We start from the raw sequence: 20,619 nt of genomic DNA, 5'->3' as shown, positions 1-20,619 counted from the left end.
ATTAAAATTGATTATATATTTTTATGTATTGATTCTTTTATGATGCAAGATAAATTGAAAGTTGTATAATATATATAATGTGAAAATGTATATAAATATTTTATTTGATAAATTTGATTGAATTAGTATATAATATGTTTGATTCAGTATCTGTATTATATATATATATATATATATTAAGTAAAAACACTTGTAATTAGATAAATCATCCTACTTCAATTATTCTCATTAGTGTTTATATATTAATCTTAATTTACTTTATTATTTTCAATTCAATAGTTGAGTTGATTAACTTTTTACTCTAAAAAATATATAAAATTTTGACACCTGATATGATACCTTATCCATATATATTACATATATGATACATATGTGGGTTTATCAGTACTGCTTCGTTATACATATTAGCGTAAACATTTTTTAAATATATATAAATTATTTAAAAGATTAGAGTCTATGATTAGTGTCAATTAAATTTTTGTTGACTTTTGTAATCTTTGATTGATCTACATGGAAATAAGTTGTAAAGTGAAAGCAAGAAACTTATATAATATTTCATTCGAAGCAGAAAAAGACCTGCATAAATATTACACATTAGTGTGACAAGTCCTAATCTTCAATCACCAAGACAAAGTTTACTATGTGTTGATTATTAAGTAGCTTACATTATACCCTAATGAAGGGCAAAATAATGAATAGCCTATAGAAGCATAACAGTGCCTTTGGCTAAATAATAACTTGCATCATTATCACAAAAATGAGTTAAATAAGGAAAATGATAAATATTATGTAATAATGCTACAAAATGCAGTTGTTGTTCACTGCTTCCAACACTGAAGGCATGCATGCTTTGGATCCCTTGTAGCAGCAGAGAATAATTTATAAGAAAGTGGAAATGGAAAAGCCATATATGGTTCTTCTGGTTGTCTTGTCCTATTCTGTATTCCTAAAACTTTCACTGGTGAGCCACAATTTCTTCTGGACAACCAAAATCACTTCATTGGCATCTTGGTCAGAGTCTGAACCTGCATCTGCAGTTGCAACTTCTTCCCAGTGCAATGCTGTTAGGTACTTCTTCACAAAATCAATCACAGCTTGCTTATCCCTTATGAAGATGAAACCAGTAGGCCTCAATATACGATCCATCTCAATCAGTAGATCCACTGGACTGCACCCTCTCTTATCAATGTCAGAAAACACACTCCATGCATGGAGTAAATCATAAGTCCGGGGGTATGTTGAATATGCTTCACACCTGTTACAAGATATTCTTCACTCTTCAGTGCATCACTATTGTCAATCACATCCGTATCTCAGATTTTGTTTTTGGACACTACAAATAGGAGCTACTAGTAAAAGGATTTGATTCCTCAGAATTGAAAAAAGAGCACTTCAGAGAATAAAATCCAGTTGCATTTTTATAACTTTGAAGACTAAATTTTAAGAGATTTAAAACATATATAACAAATTCTAAAATTAATTACAATTTCAATTGTTGATTTTCTAATGGATTAAATATGTTTAAATTCCTAAACTTAGACAAAAAATTGGAATTCGTACATGTTGTAAACTTTGATACATTTTTGTCTTCAAACTTTAAAAACTAATGAATATAGTCTTTTTAACTCAAGGACACTAAATTTCTTTTTATGTATTAAACGATGTTCAAGACTTGCATTTAAACGGAAATGTATCAAACCTTGTAAACAGCTAAAATAACAGTTTAAGTTGTTGTTTGACACAAAAAAAATTTACGCAATTGGGTCAAGAAGAGTATATCTATTCATTTTTAAAGTTTTAAGATCAAATTATATCTAAATTTGGAACAAAGACGAATTCTAATTTTGCATCAAAAGTTTAGACATATTTAACCCTTTTCTAATTAGTGGTAACTATTACCCCCTCTATAATCTAAACCTCACTTCCTCACTTTTGAGTAGAAAAATCTTTAACTGAATACACACACGACAGGTTAAAGCAATGAAGTAACAAATATCAGTGGCTTAATTAGTCAAATAAAGAAGTTCTGTCCCAATCAGCTAAGTAAATAAGTTTAGATGGGTCTTGAAATCAGTATATTCAAATGAGACTTAAAAGGTGGAGTGAGTCAGTGAAAGATATCAAAGATGCAATAATAAATATATGCTTCAGGAGAACCAGTTGTAATACCAGTCATGGATAGACCCTATGAGGCCTCTGTCATATATAATCTTTAGCGTGTTTGGTCCATCACGTGGTACAACATTCATCACCCAAACATCCTTGCCTCTGAGAGCAGCTGCAAATGAACCCATGTTTGCTTTCATGTCCATCACATTCCTCACCATCTTTGGTGACATTTTAGGACCCACCAGATTCCAGTAATTTTCAACTCTTCCTTGCCATAGTTCCTACACCACAAGAAAGAGTTAAGCCTATAGCACACTTATCTAATTGTATCTTGTTAGTTCAAAAGTTTATATGCTGTTTACAAGAACAAGAACTTAATTATAACAAGCCAGAGAATAAATTGAAATTCCAATTACCGTATCCTTTTCAAACTTTTCATTTGAATAGCCAAAGTCAGCTAATCTAGGAGGAGGAGAGGTCAGTCTCATAGGCCACGGAGCTAATCCACTACCCCCGGCTTTGTTGTCATCTGATAAAATCAACAGAAAGTTTCATCAGGTGAAGGCCTTCTAACTCATCTCTAGTAAAATGGTTAAACCTCAATAAAAGTTGTTATCATAATTTATCATAGGTTGCATGCACTCAAAGCAACTGGACAAGTTCACCAACGGTAGCTAAGAAGATGGAAAAAAACTGAAATATTTCGAATAATGCTTAGCTAGGAACATTCACAACGAGCTCATCAGTATCAGCTCAAGCAATCCACGGACAAAACAATAGAAAATAACGAGTGTCGAATGAGTACTGTGAGTGAAGCCGAGATGAATATGTTGGCCTAAGTAAACATATTCCTCTTCAATATAAAAGGGGGAGCGACCACTGCTTAGTCTAATTTACTTTAATTCAGTAAATATCTAATACATTACCATAATACTATAGTTTCTTATTAGGCCATTCTCTAAAAATAAACAACCATGTATGTCAATGTTTTCACTCTTTCCCTTCTTCCTCTCTTTTTCTCACAATCACATGCCAATCAAATCACCTTTTGGATATTGAACGCAGAGAATACTGCTCAATCTAATTAGGGGAGATGAAGATGAAACAACTAATCAAAATGGTCATTAAGTGTCTACAATTTATTATAAGTTCCCATAATTTAATATTACCAAACCAAGTGGAAGCTCATTAACAGGGCCATCACATTCATTTAGGAGATAAACTAAAATAGCAATAAAAGAAAGCGAAGACATTTGTGGTATGGCTCATGATACCATAGAAAAAATATACAATTTTCAGAAAAACCAAAAGAAGCAAAGCAACAATATATTTCTAGTAAAATAAAAATAACTATAATATGTATACAGGGCATAGAAATAAAATGCAAAAAAAACATCATATATCCTAAATAGAAGATAAGAAGGTACCCACGGTCAGAGTAAGGTGTGATGCAAGCTTCCATATTTACTCCCCAAATTGCATCTGGGTCGTCATCAGACTGGCAAAGAGGAGGGCGAGTGCCGGGTTCTCTCTCCATATAACATTCATTTGTAATAGGTTTTTGCCAGATGACAGTCTGGTCCCTCTTGGCAGCAATTCTCCAACACATACGTCCCACAAGGGCACTCATTTCTCTCCATATCCTTCTATCCTCTTCATCCTGAGCATATGCTTCTGGAGATGAGTATGCAAAGTAACCTCCTGGCCTAAGCAATCGGTCTAGCTCAAGGAGTAGTATTCCATCCCTCTGAAGCCAGTCGATTCGGCACCGAGAACAATGTGCAAGCTCAAAAGATCTGCTAGGGTAAGGGAGTCTCTTGGTTCCCAAGACACCAAGATATGCAGGAATTCCTCTCTCTAGAGCAAATTGAATTTGATTTTGATGCACATCATTGGGTGCCAAGGACATTGCAATGATATCAGATGAAAGAAGATAAGCTCCAAAACTCGCAACACCACATCCAACATCAAGAACTGTCCGCAGTCTTCCTTCATTATTAAGAATATTTTGTGAAAAATTGAGCATCTGTCAATACAAACTCACTGTGAGACCCGTAACGTGAATTTTAGTAATCAGAATGCACCAAACAATAAACACTGTGGAACATGGTAGTGGAAAGCCCTTTAGCTTATAGATCACATTTCTGTCAATCAAACGAAGGCAAACGGCATAACATGCATAAAGTCCAATGATGCTACCAATTGTAGAAAATAATACATATACCAGTAAGCCTTACATTTGCAATTGATGCAATGTACTTGTCAGCTCCTTTATGAAAATGTGTCCCTCCTCCAGGAAACACTATCTTTTCACCTTTTACGATCATCCAGTTCTGGTCAGATTTCTCATGTGCAAGGTGAGTGTGTGGTATGTTTGCTTTCCATACCTCATCTCTGCTCTCTGGCCACTTTATAGGGATCTGCAACACCAAAGAAACAACAATTGTTTGCCATTGGCAAACACAATATAAATGTATCGACAAGGAAATAAAGTTGCAAATCACATCTACTCTCAGTATGCTCTTTACCTTATATCCTGCCGGAGGAGGAATCAAACAATTGTATCTCCTCTCTGGAGGAGGACAGTGTCTCTCATAATGTTCCATCAAAGAAAGATCCAGCTTCAATCTCAATTGATAGATAAGATGTCTGTCTAGACAAGGAATCAACTCCGAATGACTATCATCACAAACCTACAAATACAGAAATGTTATGAATTCCACTATCTTGTTGATATGAAATGAACCACCTTCAAGTAGATGGAGGTTAAAAATATACTGACTTAGATAACCTTTACAATACATGTGGTGAATGTATCTCATCAGAGACCAAGAAATAGAACCTAAATATGGTGAGGAAAATAATGAAAATTTTAATTTTACCTCTTTCACTATGGCGAGGCTGTGCTCTCTTGATTATACCATGAAACTACAAATTTTATTTTAATTATGTAATCAAGACCTCAGTTGCTTGAGTTTGCTATTAGTTTTGTTCAAGTTTTCTCGTATCAATGGACCTGCATTGTTTATTAGTAACTTGATAATATGTGTAGTTACGTATTGGTCTACGAACTATTAATATTGTTTTGTAAACCGTAAGCAACTAAATTAAAACAACTAGAATATAGAACCAAAATAACTCTTCATGATATATAATAGCAGGGTCATAAAGTGCAAGCTCAGAACCAAAAAGGAGTGTTAATGAAAAAACAGAGAGAAATCTGACTTGAGTATTAGCTTGCACAAACACTTACAGGGAAACTCTTCGGTATAATATCATCCTCACCATCTCCCAGCCCAATCCTTGGTGAAGAATCCTCTTGCTTGCTATCAGAAGCATCATCTGTGCCCAAATATGATACCCCAAGTCTTTTCAATGACTTGCTTCCATATTCAAGTGCAGATGAACTAACCTTCTGAGAACCAAAGATGGATCCTTGGTACACATACAAGAATCCGATAAAGATTGCCACGCCACAAGCATAAGCAACTATACGCTTCTTTTGCGATCCATCAGATCTTCCCCTCGACATTTATGAAAGTAATGCAAATCCAAATATATTTTTCACGGCTAAGTTATGAACTGAAACTGATCAAAACACAGATCTTGTTTCACCAGACATGAGGCACCAAATTTACCACCCAAAACAACACTTAAACTAGCAACCCCAACAGTTCAAACTAGATAGCATGGTCCAGCTTCCTAACACAGTTTGTCAGAAATTGACCCCCTGATAACTGCTTCAAAGATTAACCTGCAAAAAAGGAAGGAGATTGCAGTCAGCAAATAAATGCAGACATCCATTTCAAATTTGTCTTCTTAATTAAATCATAGAGCTAAAATAATTAAAACAAATAACAGGTCCAAATACAAAAAGCAATTTAAAACTTTTTTGCTTTTCTAGTGTGATGTGAGTTTGATGAGACGTAAGCACGTAAGAAGAAAGAAATAGAAAATGATGATAGCAATAATTGGTAACATGATCAAATGTACCGGTATACCCTGTCAACTAAAGTAGTCCTACTAAATGGCCAAGGATAATTAACATCAATAGGAATCAAAGATTTATGGCCTTATCTAATAGAATTTCTAACATGCAATAAATGAGTATAGTGAAGATATTCTAATTAATTCCACTAGAAAGATGAAACCCGTTCCATAACATTCACTCCTAGTTTTCCTCAAATTGTGTGCGCTAACAAAAAATAATAAAAGATTAAAAGAAATGAGATGAAAGAAAGCGATAACGACCTCAAATCCATTGATACCTAACCAATGAAAATGATGGATCCATAAAGATCCCACGACTCTGATAATTGAATGAATCATGAATAATGAAAACCCGATTATGAAACACCATTCGATCTAAATCAAATATCAGTCAAAGAATTCAATGGAACTCCCAGATCTGGCACAATGGGAAACAACATCAACATCAAAAAGGGTAGAACTAGTTGATAATTCAACCACCGTTGAATACAACAACAAGAAATTAAAAAAAAAAAATTGCAATCACGGGCACATTAAATATATACATAAGCAGACATTTCCGTGAGCATTGGAAGGGCGAAATCAGACTAACCCAGAAGGAAAAACGATCCAGATCCAGCAAAAAATGAAAACTTGAGGTAAAATGAGCAGGGAAAGGGAAGGAAAAGAAGAAAAAACTTACTGGGATGGGATGAAATCTTAGTTTGGGGTGTGACAAGAGAAAGTTAAAGAAGTCAGATTTAGAGAGAAGGTATATGATATGAGATTTGAGTGTTTGCTTTAGATTTTCTATTTAGGGAAGTGGCACAGGGCAAAAGGGAAATATGTGTCACACTGTTCCATGGTTAAGGTAGTTAAATTTTAAGGTACTCTCTTTCTCTTTCTGTTTCACTGTCCTTAGTACCACACTTGCATTATAAAATTTTATATTCAAATGTAAAATGTGAGAGAAAAGTTTGATTTTTGTATAATATACATACATATATATATATATGAAAAAAAATATTTTTCCATATAGTTGTCTTGTTTTCAAGAATTTCAATTTCATTAAGAGGTAACATCCTCACCTGGATGGCTAAATTTGTATGAGTTTTAGTTTAAGCTTTTATTTGTAAAATTATTACTTTTATCACATAGATCACATATAATTAAATAAAACCATGTTATTCTAGAGTTAGATTTTGCTACCATTTTCAAGGGTATGTTAAATTTATGTAGAATCGTAATCATAAATCATTAAAATGTTGCATATATACAAAAAATATTAACCTTTGCAGTTTAAACGTATCTGTTTTTTACTGCATTATGGATTTTTACAGCATCGATATTTTATTTTTTCTTTATAAACACACATTATGTTTTTATCATGATAAATAAATATAAACATCGAGTATTAATATCTCAAAAAATTTAATATATGTATCTAGAATGTATGTATGCTTTAATATAATCAACATATATAGGCTAAATATTTATATTTATGCTTTTATTTAGATATAAGAATATAAGAAGTTTTGTACCTCTCATATTATATTAAAATAAAGTAAAAGAATCATCATATCTTATTGTAGAATCATAATCTTTTATGATTAAGTAAATTAATCAATGTCTTTATCAGAAAAGAAGTTTCACTCCAAATGAAACCTCCATTTAGTAGAGTAAATGATAGCTTCTGACCAACACATCTCTAACTAATGTATAATAATAAATTATGAGAATTTATCCTTTTTTCTTAAATGTCAAGATCTCCAAATATGACATTCAACATACAAGATTTCTATTACCCATAAATTTAGTTTTCGTTCCATAAATCCATTTTTTTATGTGGTTCTCACATCTAATGTTTACCAAAAACTTATTATGAAAATTATTTAGTGAGATAATTTACTCACCTAAAGACTTCCCTTAGGAGAACCCTACTCAATGACTAATAATTTCACTCCGTGAGTGGAGCACTGGAACCAAAATGTGGATTTATTTGTCTAACAAGACCTCATTTCCTGACTCTCTCCCAAATTCGAGTTTGGTTGTCGCTCAACAAGAATTTACTCACCCAATGAGTAGGCCTCCCTTAACTCTTAGGCAAATTAAATTTTGATTGTCGCTGAAATTGAATAAAGTTCGTCCAATAAGTTTACATAATGCGGAACAATAAATCTACATCTCGGACAATGCCAACTCACATAATTCCTTTTATGTCTTTTATGCTTCATTCAACACACCAACATACCAAATTCAATCCATTCAGCTTCGTATTTAGCAAATATATCAACTTCACAAATTCAAACAATATTTTTCATCTCAAAACCCCAATTTTTACACGTAGTTGAGCTCTCAAATTTACACATATTACATTCATCAAACGAATTACACCAAACATGATCTAGCAATCAAACTCAAATTACCACAACATCAAATTTGCTTTCACAACTTATGTTTCATTATTGTTGTATTTCCATTATGATTCTCTAGTGAAAATTGTTGTTTCATGATTAATAAAAATGTAAAGCCTTGTGTATTTTAACACAATGAATGTGAAAGAAACATCAAAACTAAAATACTAAGTAAATCTAAATAAAATAATGTCATCAATATGAAATATATTATTATAATTATAAAATACCATTCAATAAAATTTAATAAGTCAGCTACCAGCGTAAAGTTATATATGAACCATTAAAGATTTAATAATTTAATTATTTGAATTGATTAAATGATATCTCTAATAAGCATGTTGTGTATTTTATAATTAAAAATAAACAAATAGATAAAAATGACATTTTTACATGAAAAAACAAGTTAATTTGTAGAGTGTTGCAAAAAATATAATAATAATAAACACATGTGATACCTCTGAAAAATATAACATTACCAATTTTAGGTTTGTCCCTATATCAAATTCTGTGCCTTTGGAAGCATCTTCGTCCCTTTTATAAGAAGTTTGGTTTGTCATGTTTTATTTATTAATGTTTTGATATTCTGAGAATTATTTTTATCAATTTTTTAATAATAATACACATGTGATTATTTTATTAGTTTGTTTGAATTTATGTTAAAAAAAATTTGAAATAAACCAATCTTATGACTTAATTTGTGCTGCTTAGTAATTAAGTTATGGTGTTGACTGACTTTTGAATTCTCCGTACAATTCAACTTCGTGTCAAATGGGTTTTTCTTAGCATTAAAGCAAACATTCTTGAAAATGCATAGTTTCGAGGAAGCCACCAAAAAGAAGTTCACTCGCTTCTCTTCCTGTCACTATATATCCACCAATCCTTGGTTCCTTCTCTTTTCCCAACAATTTTAGGTTTTCAAAGATTCACACTTTCTTCTGAGGTCGTCTACACTGTTAGAGTCTCGATCCACCATGGATAGCTTCATCAATTGGTAAGATTATGCCATTGTTATATTATACATTTTTTTATGAGATAATTTCCATACACTGTGCAGATTTTAGTTTTAGTTTAATCTTGTTTTAGATCTTGATTTTTTTTTTTCTCTCTTAAGTTGAAGAAGAACTTTAGTTACTTTTTTTTTAAGAAAAAAAATCCGTTTTTAATCCTTAAAAGCACACGATGTGATTATCTCTGTTGGGACTAAAACAACTTTTTCAAATCTCAGAAATTAAAACATTTTTTTTTTTCATTTTAAGGACAGATATGAAATCGTCCCAACTTTAAACGTTGCTAATCAGATTCATAAAAGTGATATTCGTTTGGGGTTCTTTCAAACTATTGAGAGATTATGTCATCAACTGGTGAGATTATACCCAATGTCGTTCATTCGAGACAGTGAAATTCTTTTACTTATTAATATAAAAATATAAATTTATCATATATATACATATAAAGAGCGGTACATAGTATATATACATTAAAGAATAAGATTTGTTATAATTTGATGGTATCTTTATATTGGTGAGATAATCTATTAATCCAATTTGATATGGTTTACTCAAACAAGGACAAATGCTACTATGTTTCAGGTTGGTGTCCCTGATAAGTTGTTTAGGGTCAAAGATTAATCCAATACTTGAAAAAATCACAGGATATACATTTAATGTTAAGGATAACTCTTGTGATGAAGCTGGAATTGATGGAGAAATGTGGTTGCTTGTTGCTGGTGCTGTTGTGCTTGCTCTGATGGTCATTGTTGTTGTTTGGTTTCTGTGGGAGATGATTGTGGTGATTTTCAGATGTTTTTATCCATGTTGCTGTTGTTGTTGCAGAAGAGGGAGGACAATGAAGGCTCCAGGGAGGGACTATTACATTTTAAGGGACGACTTTGAGCGCAATCCTAGAGATTATTTTCGTAATCTGCGTAATGATCAACATGCGTGTTTGGTTTGAAATTTTGAAGAAGTAAACCCTCCACAAATTACTACTTTTTACTTCTTCGACGTGAAAAATTATGAACTTATTAAGTGCTGTTGGTTGTTATTAAGGCTTGTTTGTGTTTGAATGGTGCATGTTTGGCATGATTTGGGTGATTTAATGTTGTACAAAATGTGTTGTAATTTTTGTTGATATTTGAAGTGTAGTATCTATGTTTGCTGTTACTTGATGAGACTGAAGTTTCTGTTGGTTAAACATTTCTTGTTTATTCATGAATGAGATTGTATGGTTCAATTATTTAGCATGTTGTTCTTGAATTTTTTTTTTTATTTGAATTAAGAGGAAACTTTTTGTTTTGTTTTGAACATCTTCTTAAGTTCAATTCCTGGGAAATAAATGTATAAAGAGGTGTAGAATTTGAAAACAATCTGCAGACATTGATTTGCTTGACAATGCAGAAGTAATTCAGACATTGAAATGTGGTTTATGGCCTTTTGGTTTTATATTCCAGAAGTAATTCTTACGTTTGAATGTAATTTTTAGAAATTATTAATTATATTTTTTTCACATTTTGCTGCAATTTTTTAAAAATTGATTATTTTACACATTTGAACCTTTTGTTCTTATCTAGTTGTTCTCGTAATTCAGCTAACTTGAAGACAAGGGTAGGGAGGGTAACAAGGTTAAAAACCGCCAGTATTAAATGCTGCAAATAAAAATTTACGAGGATAATAATTAGCATTTTCCTATCATAAATAAAAATACTAACTATATATCTTAATTTATAGCATTGCCTTAAATAACGTTTAGAAATAAACCAAGAAACGTTACACTACAATACGTGTTTTTCAATAAAAAAAATACAGGAAAAAAATCAATTTTCAAGTAACTCCACTTGTCATCGTGATCCACATATGCCTCAAAACTCCACACTTGTGGAAGTCCTAAAAAATGGCTTACTAACAAAAATCCTTACATCATGAGTGATAGAAGAATCCATATAATTGTAGAAAGGAAATAGAGTACAAATTAGATTGAAAATTCATTTGCAAAATTTCTACCTTGGTTCACCCAATGTGGCGGCTGTGATTGTTTACAGAGAACTTACATGAAGTTGCACCTCCTAATCCCAAAACTTGAGTACATGAGTAACAACTTCCCAGAAGATGAAGTTGAGAAGGCAAGAGTATTGTCAAATGAATGATCTTAGCTCTTTATACCCTTTCTTATCTTTACTAATTGCTTCAACTTTTAATATTGAGTGGGGAAAGTAATGCCTAGCTTATTCTCTAACCATACCATAAATATTCTTCCAAGCTTGTTCATCATTTATCCACTCTAGAAGCTAGGCAGTAGAAAACCACTCCTTGAACTGATTCATATGAAGGTAAGCCCTGTCTTTTAACACAGTGAATGTGGAAAAATATGCAAGCTTTTATCTCCTTCTTTTCCTCCCTTTACCAAGTTGTCCTGATTTGAAGGCATGTTCTTGCTCTTGAAGGAAAGCTTTTGCTCTTCCATACTTCTCTGCTCTATCTTTTTCCTGTAAAGACTTCTCTTTTTCCTTCACCTCAAGCAGGAAGTAGTTGTCTTTACGCAATTCTCGTGCAGCCCCCTTAGCTTCACGCTTCAACTGCTTCTTCAATTTTCTCATTTCTGCTCGTTCCCGGTCAGGATCATAATCTCTACCCTTCACATAGCTGCAGAACAAAAAAATATTACATTCAAATGCTTAATTTATGTTAATTTTCTGATTCACCGTGACTAAGGAAACATGTTATCAAATGCAAGCAAAGGAAAAGGAGGGACTTACTTTTCCTCAAACTTAGGATTCAGTAGTTTGATCGATACTGGCTTTTGTTTTCGCATTTGAAGTGGTCGTCTCGAAGAGTGAAGCTCGTCCACTTTCAACTTAATGATCTCAGCCACATTTTTTATTTTATCTCGTAATGCATTTGGCAAATTTTTCTGTTCTTCTATCACATTTAATATTCTCAAAATTGGTAAGAATATTTCAGGAAATGAACTTAGGCCTTTATAGACGTCAACATATCCCTGTAAAGTTTCAACCACTGTAACTAACACACTGGCCCTGTAATGAATGAATAATAATTAGCCAAGATAAATGAAAACCATTAGCCTTCAAAAAGAAATCAACAAGCAATACTCTGAACAATCTTCAATATTAGCAGCAGCCAGTATTAATTATCAAGACTATAGCTATAACACAATCTAAATGACCAGTTCTTGATAATGCAACTCAAGCACATATTATACAGTATTCATACTAACATTTTTTGGTTTAAAAAGCCTCGAGACCCCATTCAAAACAAAGATTGTCAACATAATAACAAGGAGGTAACCTTTTTTTCCTTTTCGGATAAATGGTTCTAACAACTTATTGTTACCTGAAACCAACTTCGCTGAAGAGAGAGGAGTCTTCTGGCATGTCTATAATCTTGAAGAAATTCAGAGGGCTAATCGCATTCACTGTCTCATGTATGCACAGGAGAGGCTTGAGTGCTTTCAGTTCCATAAGATGATATAACTGAGATAAAACAAATTATATGGTCAATTTAGTGTCCAAACATGAAGCTGTAGTATTTACTAAGTGCTGGGATATCAGTTCCATAAGATGATATAACTAGGTTGTGGACTTACTAAGTGCTGGGATATCATAATTATCCTCCGTCAAATGTTCTTCTGCTCTTATTATGTTAAAAGTATAGAAAAAGTAAAATGGTTCTTTCCCATATTTATTACTTATTGTCAAGAGTAACTTAATTTAGCCTTGGAATTGTAAACTTGGAAAAATAAAATGCTATGGTATAGGGCATCAGAACAGAAGCCCAAAAAATGTACAGTAACTGTCCGAACGCTCTTGTTTTCTCAAGTAAATTTGCAGTAGCAAAAAAAACAAAAAACAAAAACTTTTTACAAGGAAATGTGGGTACAGTCTAAATGAAAAGAGTAGAATATTCACAATATTTGTGAGGACGACAGTTTTCTACCAAAGGGCTAAAATATCTACAATTGTTTTCTTATTCAAAGAATGGAGGAGGCCAATAACATACATACACCCGTCACATAATATGACTCAAACTACAGATGATCAATGGAAATATTATTACCTGGGAATCTTCTTCTGAAATATGTTTACTTTCAGTAGCTGCCAACAGTGAAGTTCGGAGAAACATTATTGCTTCCGGACAGAATTTTCTAGAATGTCTAAATACCTGCCATTTTATATTTAGTACATAAGCAAGCACAAAATTTAACAAGGGAGAAAAGTGAAAATTGAAGTTTCGCAATACAATAAATATCTTAGTAAGTAATCATTCAAAAACTAAACTCATTTGTGGAATCATATACCACAAACGAAATTTTCCATTTTGACTGCACATATAGCCACCATTCAACGATAGAATTCAAATAGATTAAAAGCAGATGAGAAGAATACAAGTTTGACAAAATAAACTCAATGAAGTATGTTGCAAGTACTTACTGAGAGAAGCATAGAACATAAGAAAGAGCCAATGGAAATATCCCGACCAGATACAATTGGGCAACGCATCAGATATTCACACATCAACAATACCACAGGGGTCATAACCGGATGCCTAAAGTCAGAGCATGGAAATATCATGGACCACAAACGCAGGAGGCACAATGTTTTTGAAGAAGGCCAAGAGCTACTTTCTGTGGCAAGAGAATAATTAGATAATGTTACCAAAATATCTAACAAATAGTTCTCAGCATAAAGAAAGCAACTGTTAAACTATGTTTTATTTTGACCTGATTTCTTTATACTCTCAATGAATTGCTTTCTAGTACTTTCAATTCTGCGGCGAGCACATATTGCAGCAAAGTATGGGATTTCCGTACTCATCTCTATCAATGGTTTCACCAGCAGATTGAGTAACTCGACATTCAGTGGTTTCTTATTTGCCAAAACAGCAAAATATTGCAACAATATTCCATAGAATACCTAAAAAGAGAAGATATATCATAAGCACCTCTCATATAGTTAGAGATATAACAATAACAAACCACAATATCCTGACAAAATATTTAGAAACAGAATGTAAAAGTGTCAAATGTTTCATCCAAAAATAGTGCTAGTACAATCTGGTCTACCACAAAAAGAAAAAAAAAAAATAACGTTCAGGCAAACTACCTTGCCATATATACATCAATGGAAACATAATCAAAATTAACTATCTGTGGTGCAGTAGCAAAGCAGGGAACAGCAAAATAAAACAGGATAAGGAGGACTGAGTTAGAATTCAATGATCATGCCATTATACAATTTTTGTACAATCTTTTTAGTTTACATACAGTCCACTGCATTGTAACATTCTTAGTTGATATTTTATTTTAACCTTCCACTTACATTTTATCCAAGTTAATAAAGAAAACTACGATTAAATGAATCCGAATGGTTAGGATTTGTCTTTAAATAAGATTTCAAACCTATAGAAAGGGAATTGTTCAGATGTCCTTAACTTATTTTCCTGACTGATAACCAGCAGATCGGCCATCTGTTGGCTTGTATCTCTAGGTCAATTCTTCTCTCAAATTATAGCAAGTATTAAAGATGTCACCCTAGGCTCCTAATCTTAACAAATTTCAAAATACATAGTGAGCTATTCGCAATACCTATCCATTTCATCCCTATGAATGGAAATACAAACTGGACCTTCATATCTACATTTCAAATACCCAATGCTTAATTCCAGGATGTTACCAAAAGAGGATAGTAAAAGAGTGTACATCTACATGAATGGCTTTCAAAAGCAAAATAATTAAATTTAGATGAATGAACAATTAAAAAGTTACAGCATAATATAGGCACACAGGCACATGCATACAAACTAAGTCTATTTCTAACACAAGTCATCATCTGGCCTATATTATTAACCCATTAGTTTGACCAAAACAACGATGCAGCATTCCTTCAATAAAAAAATGACATATTTGAATCAAATCAATTCGGGAAAAGTTTTCAATCACTAAACTATAGACATTAATGATCCTATAGGCAGTAACTACAGCAACAATATTTTGTTCCCTAAGCTAGGTTTCATTAAATTATAGAGTATGAAAGCTGTAAAAACCAATATATTTACACAGTTGAGGGAAATATTTTAGTTATTGATACAGGTTTTCCATTAATTGTCAATGAAACTTTGAAGTTCATTTATAGGAAAAGTATTGCCAAGTTGAAAACATCCAAGAGATTGCACTTTTCCAATAAAACAATTATAGATACAGTACACGTATGTACAAGAAGTGAGAAGAGAATATCAAAGTCTAGACAAAAAAGTAAGAAAGGTATGAGTTTCATACTTGCATTTTCTTTCGATTTTCTGCAGCAAGTGTGATTGGATTACTTTTGCGAATCCGATTGACAATCAAAATAATATTGGAGTTTGAATATTTATCAACCAGTGTACATAATTCTTCAAAGGTCTTGGGAGCTTCAATTATATAAGGAATTTCTGACTCTTTTGACTGTTTTCCTGCAACACCTATCTTCTTTCCATTTGAAAAATCCTTGTCCCTTTTCACACTTTTAACAGAATCATTTTTCTTTGCCTTCATATGAACCGCATCATCTAATCTTTCTACCCCGTCAAGGTCTTCTGAATGTGTTTCTTTGTCCTCATCACTATCATCTTCGTCTCCATCTTCTGAATCTGCACCAATATCATCATCATCACTTTGTTCCCAATCTTTTAAAGAAAGATCCTTCTCATGTTCTTCCCCCTCATCTGATTCTTCATCAGCATCTTCAGAGCTTCCCAAATCATCAGAATCATCATCGTCACCATCTTCACTAGCAGAATCTTCATCTTTTCTTTCAAGAATCTCATCAACCCACCCCTTCTTAGTCACAATCTGTTCACTGACAGAGAAGGAATCACCTAGATCATCCCCAGAGAGAGATCTTGGTTTCTGTTCAGATGCCTTTTCTGAATCATCATTGTCTTCATCACTTGAATCTTCAGCAGCAACCATCCTCTTCTGCCGCTCTTCCTTAATTAATGAACAAAAGGATTCATTAGTTTACTCTGAAAATAAATTATATACATATATATATATATATATATATATATATATATATATAACTTTGCCCTGTGCACATAGTCCATGATTGGAATTCACAACTGTGGGATTAAAAAGGCAGCAACCTTACTGAGCCACCAGGTTCACTCACCACCCAAAACAAAATATTATACTAAATACAAATATCACTCATATTCATGCATGAATTTAGTTTACTATCCTAGGGTTCAGTCCCATTCCTCCACTTCAACCATAACAATAGTCTAAACCACTTTAAAATGTAGCTTAGCTATATAGCTAATATCAAAGCTTTATTACCCAAATATGTGGAAAAATGCTCCATCATATGTAAAGGTAATTTATCAAATGTTCAAAAACAAACTAGAGTTAAAAGTCGTTTAAGAATACCTCCAATTGCTCTAGACGTTCTTTTTCTTCCTGAGCAATCTCTTCTGGTGTCTTTGTCCTGTCTGAAGGGCGAGCACGCATTTCCAATCCCATTTGTTTGACAAGTTTGTCATAATCATCAGGTTTTTCCTGCCATAAAAGAGAAAGTTAGATCGTAGGATGTTCTTATGATAAGAGGAAGTTCGTGGATAAATGGTACCTGCACAGAATTTTCTATGGTACGACTGGCAGGTATGTGGTCCTTATTACTTTGTTCATTTGTGTTCACTAGAGCCTTCAAAGCTTTCATCTTGTTTGGCTCAGTCAAAGACAACAAGGCCTCGGAGTGAACCAAGGAAGTAAAGTCCTTGTCCAATTCTTCCACCAAGTGTTCATTTTCTTCCTTATCTCTAGCTTTTTGAGCCTGGAAAATATCGGAGTGAAGAAAAGATGTCAACAAATATAAAAGACAAAGAAACCACTTTAGCCCTAATGAAAGAGAAATATTTCCCACCTTGTAAAATTTGCTTTTTGTGATGATTTCCTCCATCACTTCCTTCTTGCTTTTGTGTCTCTGCAGAAAATGTCAAATTTAAGAACCGACTTCAAAGTATTTCAAATATTGAGCAACAATTGCAAAAATTTAGGATGGACAGGATATTAATATTTCTGATAATCTCCACGTGAGAAATCACTGGCAGATTAAGCAATCCATACATGATATAACACGTTACTTAGGCACAATGCCATCATAACAGCAAAAAAAAGTAAGCATGTCAACAGTAATAACATAATAGGCCTTACATTTTCCTCCCCGTCAACTGCATTTTCTCCAGGTATCTGCATTCTATGCTGAACCAAATTTCTTTCCTCTGCAAAACCAGCACTCAAAATAAACCCAACATACAAAAATAACTCACCAGCTTACCAAGTCATTCGTTACAGTTGAAGCAGAATGTTTACAAATAAGCCATTGATTTCAGCAGTCATGAAAAAACATTGCATGAAATCACCTAACTATCACATAGTTAAAATACCGTAATTCTCAGCATCAACATCGTCAGGATGCATCTCTTCCTCAAAATCATCTCTTCCAAGAGAATCAATTCCCTCAAAATCATCTTCCTCTCCATCTGACAAGTGATACTTGTTTTTCTTACTCAGCTTCATGTTCAACTATAAACACACAAAGAAATAAATAAGTAATAGCACATCAGCAACAATGAGTTAAACTAAAAAAAATATAGTTTTTTCAGTGCCAACTAATCAAAATTCATATGAATTCTAATATAATTATCATAAACACCAACATACTTGGAACATATAGGCAGTTTGTGATTGGAAAACATTGTAATCCATCACCATTGCTTGTGCTATTTATTCTAAAATAAATTTACAAAATACTAATATTAAATTAAATACACAGAAAAGTATAAAACATCGAACAGATGCTAACAATAACTCTAACATACAGTGTGTTACTAGAACTTCTCAAAACTTTTTTACACTGTCATCCACTCATGAATGCTAAAGAAAAATGCTTGCAACACAATCTCTAACATATTCACTTTAACTCAATTTCCGTCATTAGTTAAAACTTCTTCAAAATAACAAACTTTTGTGTCTCTAACTTCTTATATAAAAAAGTTTTACTTAAAGGAATTTTAACTAGGGCACATTAATGAGACTCTTCAACAAAATTTACATTACCATCTATGCGTGCAAAAGAAAAAAATAAAGCTCGCAACCCAATCTTCAAGAACACTCTCGTAAACACACATTCTCCCATTAACAAAAGTCCATTGAAAATCATAGCCTTTAGTGAGTTTCTCACTCGTTTAAAAATTCTTGCGTGAATGTCTTTTAACCAAAATATGTAGCCAGCACTCCTCCAAAGCTAAAGTTCTCGAATACTACCATAACTACATTAAAAACCAGTAATTTTAACAGGATGTTATAGTCTACGCTGTACCAAAACTAAACTTAATCAATTTTTCACAAGTCTCCACTTATTTTCTATGAGCCTCTACGAAATAAAAATAAATTATCCAGAACCTGGCGTTCACGTTGGGATCGCAAGATGGCTTTCCCAAACTCGTCCAGTGCGTGGTCATTCTCTCCAATTCGCTTGTCAACGAAGAGCGATGATTTTGCACTTTGCTGGTACTCCTTCAAGAGAGTGTTGTTCCTCTTCTGGATTGCCAGGGTTCGGGCCAGTCCCATGCGGCGGGCCTCGCCCTTCCGCTTCTGACCCAGTACCTCGAATTTCCGCCGCGACCAAATGGACTCGAAGGGATTGCTGCCACTGCCGCCGCCAGTGCTCTTGCTGCTTTTGGCCTTCACTTTCATGGCTACGCCTTCGGGACCTGATTGCTTGCTCTTCTTCTTCTTCTTCTTCGAATCAGTGCTGTTGCCACTGCTGCTGCGTTTTGATGATTTCGCCATTGATTTTGCAAGCAACAACACAGGGTTTAGTTTAGGGTTTTTCTTTGGTTTGCTGTGTTTGTGCGTTTTGTTGATGTTACTATCTCAAACTAAGAAGAACTTATATATATATACGGTCTTGAAATATTCTAAGATTTCATTTATTTTTCAAAAATTAGTTCTATTTGTTTTAATTCCTAAATGTTTCAAAGTTTTATTTGATTTTTTTTAAATTGTAGTGATGGAAAATGTAACATTCTAATAAATATAGATTTATAACTTTATATATATTCAAGAGTTAATAATAATAACATTGATAAAACGAGTCATAAACAGATTAAGAATATACAAATATATATATATATATATATATATATGGGTTTGTTAACACGCATATGCATGTTTTTCAGTTGATACGTTTTAACAATGTGTACCGGATTATAGTAGACAAAAATACCCTCATTTGTCATGGATTCTAAGTTTTAAGGTTAAGGATATTTAAATAATTTTCATTTTCAAAACTAAAAAAAAGAAATCCCCAAACCCTTACTCACCTCCCTCATTCCTCTTAACCCTTACTCTTTCATCTCTCACTCCAACATTTTCTCTGTCATCCCTACTGTTGCCCCAATTGAAAAAAAAAAAATCAGAAACCCTTGCCTAACCCTAATCCACCTTCCTCACTTATCCAATTTGTTTCTCCCTTGTCTCCATACTCTCCTTCAGCCACACGCAACAATCTGTGACATCGTAATTTGTTGTTCTTGCTCTGTTCGTTCATTTGGAGGATGTGTTATATATTTTTCCTTCTTATTATTAAATTAAATCATGTAAATAAAACCTTCATAAATCAATTAAATTTTCATACATTATTTACACATCTACACCATATTTCATTATATTTTTAAAGAATAAGATATTTTCCTCTATTGTCCTTTTCCCTCTACACAAAGTGTTTCTTTTTCCTTTCTTTCGGATACATGATGTAAGATTACAACCTAGAATTGAAATAATTGTACTCCTAGGGAGCTCTTCTATACCTGTGCAAGATAAAAAACATTAAAATCATTTTTTACCTTTGAGATTTGGAAAAAGTAACATAAAGTGACAAAGTTTATATTCATTTTACATACATTAATAAATATAAAATGATTATAAAAGAGTTAAGTTTTTCAATTTTAAAAAATATCTCTGATTCAAATTAGCCACACCATCTTCAATTGGGTTGAGATGAGAGAAAAAATGTTGGAATGATGACAGAGAAAATGTTGAGATGAGAGAGAAAATATCTCTGATGACAAAGGGT

At 32.9% G+C, this 20,619-nt stretch overlaps 3 protein-coding genes across 4 annotated transcripts; 1 reads left to right on the top strand and 2 right to left on the bottom strand.

The window, feature by feature from the left end:
* Nucleotides 1-529: 529 nt before the first annotated feature.
* Nucleotides 530-6,925, bottom strand: LOC106772161 (probable methyltransferase PMT3). Of its 2 annotated transcripts, none has more exons than XM_014658373.2 (8): nt 6,692-6,925; nt 5,363-5,863; nt 4,638-4,802; nt 4,347-4,529; nt 3,541-4,135; nt 2,526-2,638; nt 2,170-2,390; nt 530-1,255 (listed from the first exon to the last, which is right to left on the bottom strand). In XM_014658373.2, exons 2-8 carry the CDS (start codon nt 5,639-5,641, stop codon nt 934-936), a joined length of 1,878 nt encoding a protein of 625 aa, XP_014513859.1. In that variant the 5' UTR covers nt 5,642-5,863; nt 6,692-6,925; the 3' UTR covers nt 530-933. The 2 variants fall into 2 exon arrangements, with proteins under 2 accessions (XP_014513859.1, XP_014513858.1); XM_014658372.2 differs by having other exon boundaries at nt 6,782-6,925.
* A 2,337-nt stretch (nt 6,926-9,262) lies between these two features.
* LOC106771198 lies at nt 9,263-11,002 on the top strand. Its single transcript, XM_014657126.2, has 2 exons — nt 9,263-9,486; nt 10,085-11,002. The coding sequence occupies exons 1-2, from the start codon at nt 9,467-9,469 to the stop codon at nt 10,446-10,448; spliced, it is 384 nt and encodes a 127-aa protein (XP_014512612.1). The 5' UTR covers nt 9,263-9,466; the 3' UTR covers nt 10,449-11,002.
* A 244-nt stretch (nt 11,003-11,246) lies between these two features.
* Nucleotides 11,247-19,409, bottom strand: LOC106772442 (nucleolar protein 14). Its single transcript, XM_014658843.2, has 13 exons — nt 18,945-19,409; nt 17,927-18,065; nt 17,694-17,761; nt 17,404-17,463; nt 17,110-17,313; nt 16,911-17,039; nt 15,783-16,472; nt 14,229-14,421; nt 13,939-14,132; nt 13,565-13,669; nt 12,842-12,981; nt 12,247-12,525; nt 11,247-12,133 (listed from the first exon to the last, which is right to left on the bottom strand). Exons 1-13 carry the CDS (start codon nt 19,332-19,334, stop codon nt 11,869-11,871), a joined length of 2,856 nt encoding a protein of 951 aa, XP_014514329.1. The 5' UTR covers nt 19,335-19,409; the 3' UTR covers nt 11,247-11,868.
* Nucleotides 19,410-20,619: the final 1,210 nt, after the last annotated feature.

Source organism: Vigna radiata, chromosome 8 (assembly GCF_000741045.1).
Source record: "Vigna radiata var. radiata cultivar VC1973A chromosome 8, Vradiata_ver6, whole genome shotgun sequence".
Classification (NCBI taxonomy): Eukaryota; Viridiplantae; Streptophyta; class Magnoliopsida; order Fabales; family Fabaceae; genus Vigna; species Vigna radiata.
Note: the sequence above shows the minus strand (reverse complement) of the source record. Positions and strands in the feature narration are given on the sequence as shown.

What these genes read in the sequence shown, in the direction of transcription:
- LOC106772161 (XM_014658373.2), bottom strand. Translation starts at nt 5,641, where the DNA reads ATGTCGAGGGGAAGATCTGATGGATCGCAAAAGAAGCGTATAGTTGCT. An exon ending in TTATACCGAAGAGTTTCCCT is followed by an intron (nt 4,803 to 5,362) that starts GTAAGTGTTTGT and finishes CTGTATTTGTAG; the next exon opens with GTTTGTGATGATAGTCATTC. An exon ending in ACATTGCATCAATTGCAAAT is followed by an intron (nt 4,136 to 4,346) that starts GTAAGGCTTACT and finishes TTGTATTGACAG; the next exon opens with ATGCTCAATTTTTCACAAAA.
- LOC106771198 (XM_014657126.2), top strand. Translation starts at nt 9,467, where the DNA reads ATGGATAGCTTCATCAATTG. An exon ending in ATGGATAGCTTCATCAATTG is followed by an intron (nt 9,487 to 10,084) that starts GTAAGATTATGC and finishes ACTATGTTTCAG; the next exon opens with GTTGGTGTCCCTGATAAGTT.
- LOC106772442 (XM_014658843.2), bottom strand. Translation starts at nt 19,334, where the DNA reads ATGGCGAAATCATCAAAACGCAGCAGCAGTGGCAACAGCACTGATTCG. An exon ending in TGTTGATGCTGAGAATTACG is followed by an intron (nt 17,762 to 17,926) that starts GTATTTTAACTA and finishes CTGGTTTTGCAG; the next exon opens with AGGAAAGAAATTTGGTTCAG. An exon ending in CAGTTGACGGGGAGGAAAAT is followed by an intron (nt 17,464 to 17,693) that starts GTAAGGCCTATT and finishes CATTTTCTGCAG; the next exon opens with AGACACAAAAGCAAGAAGGA.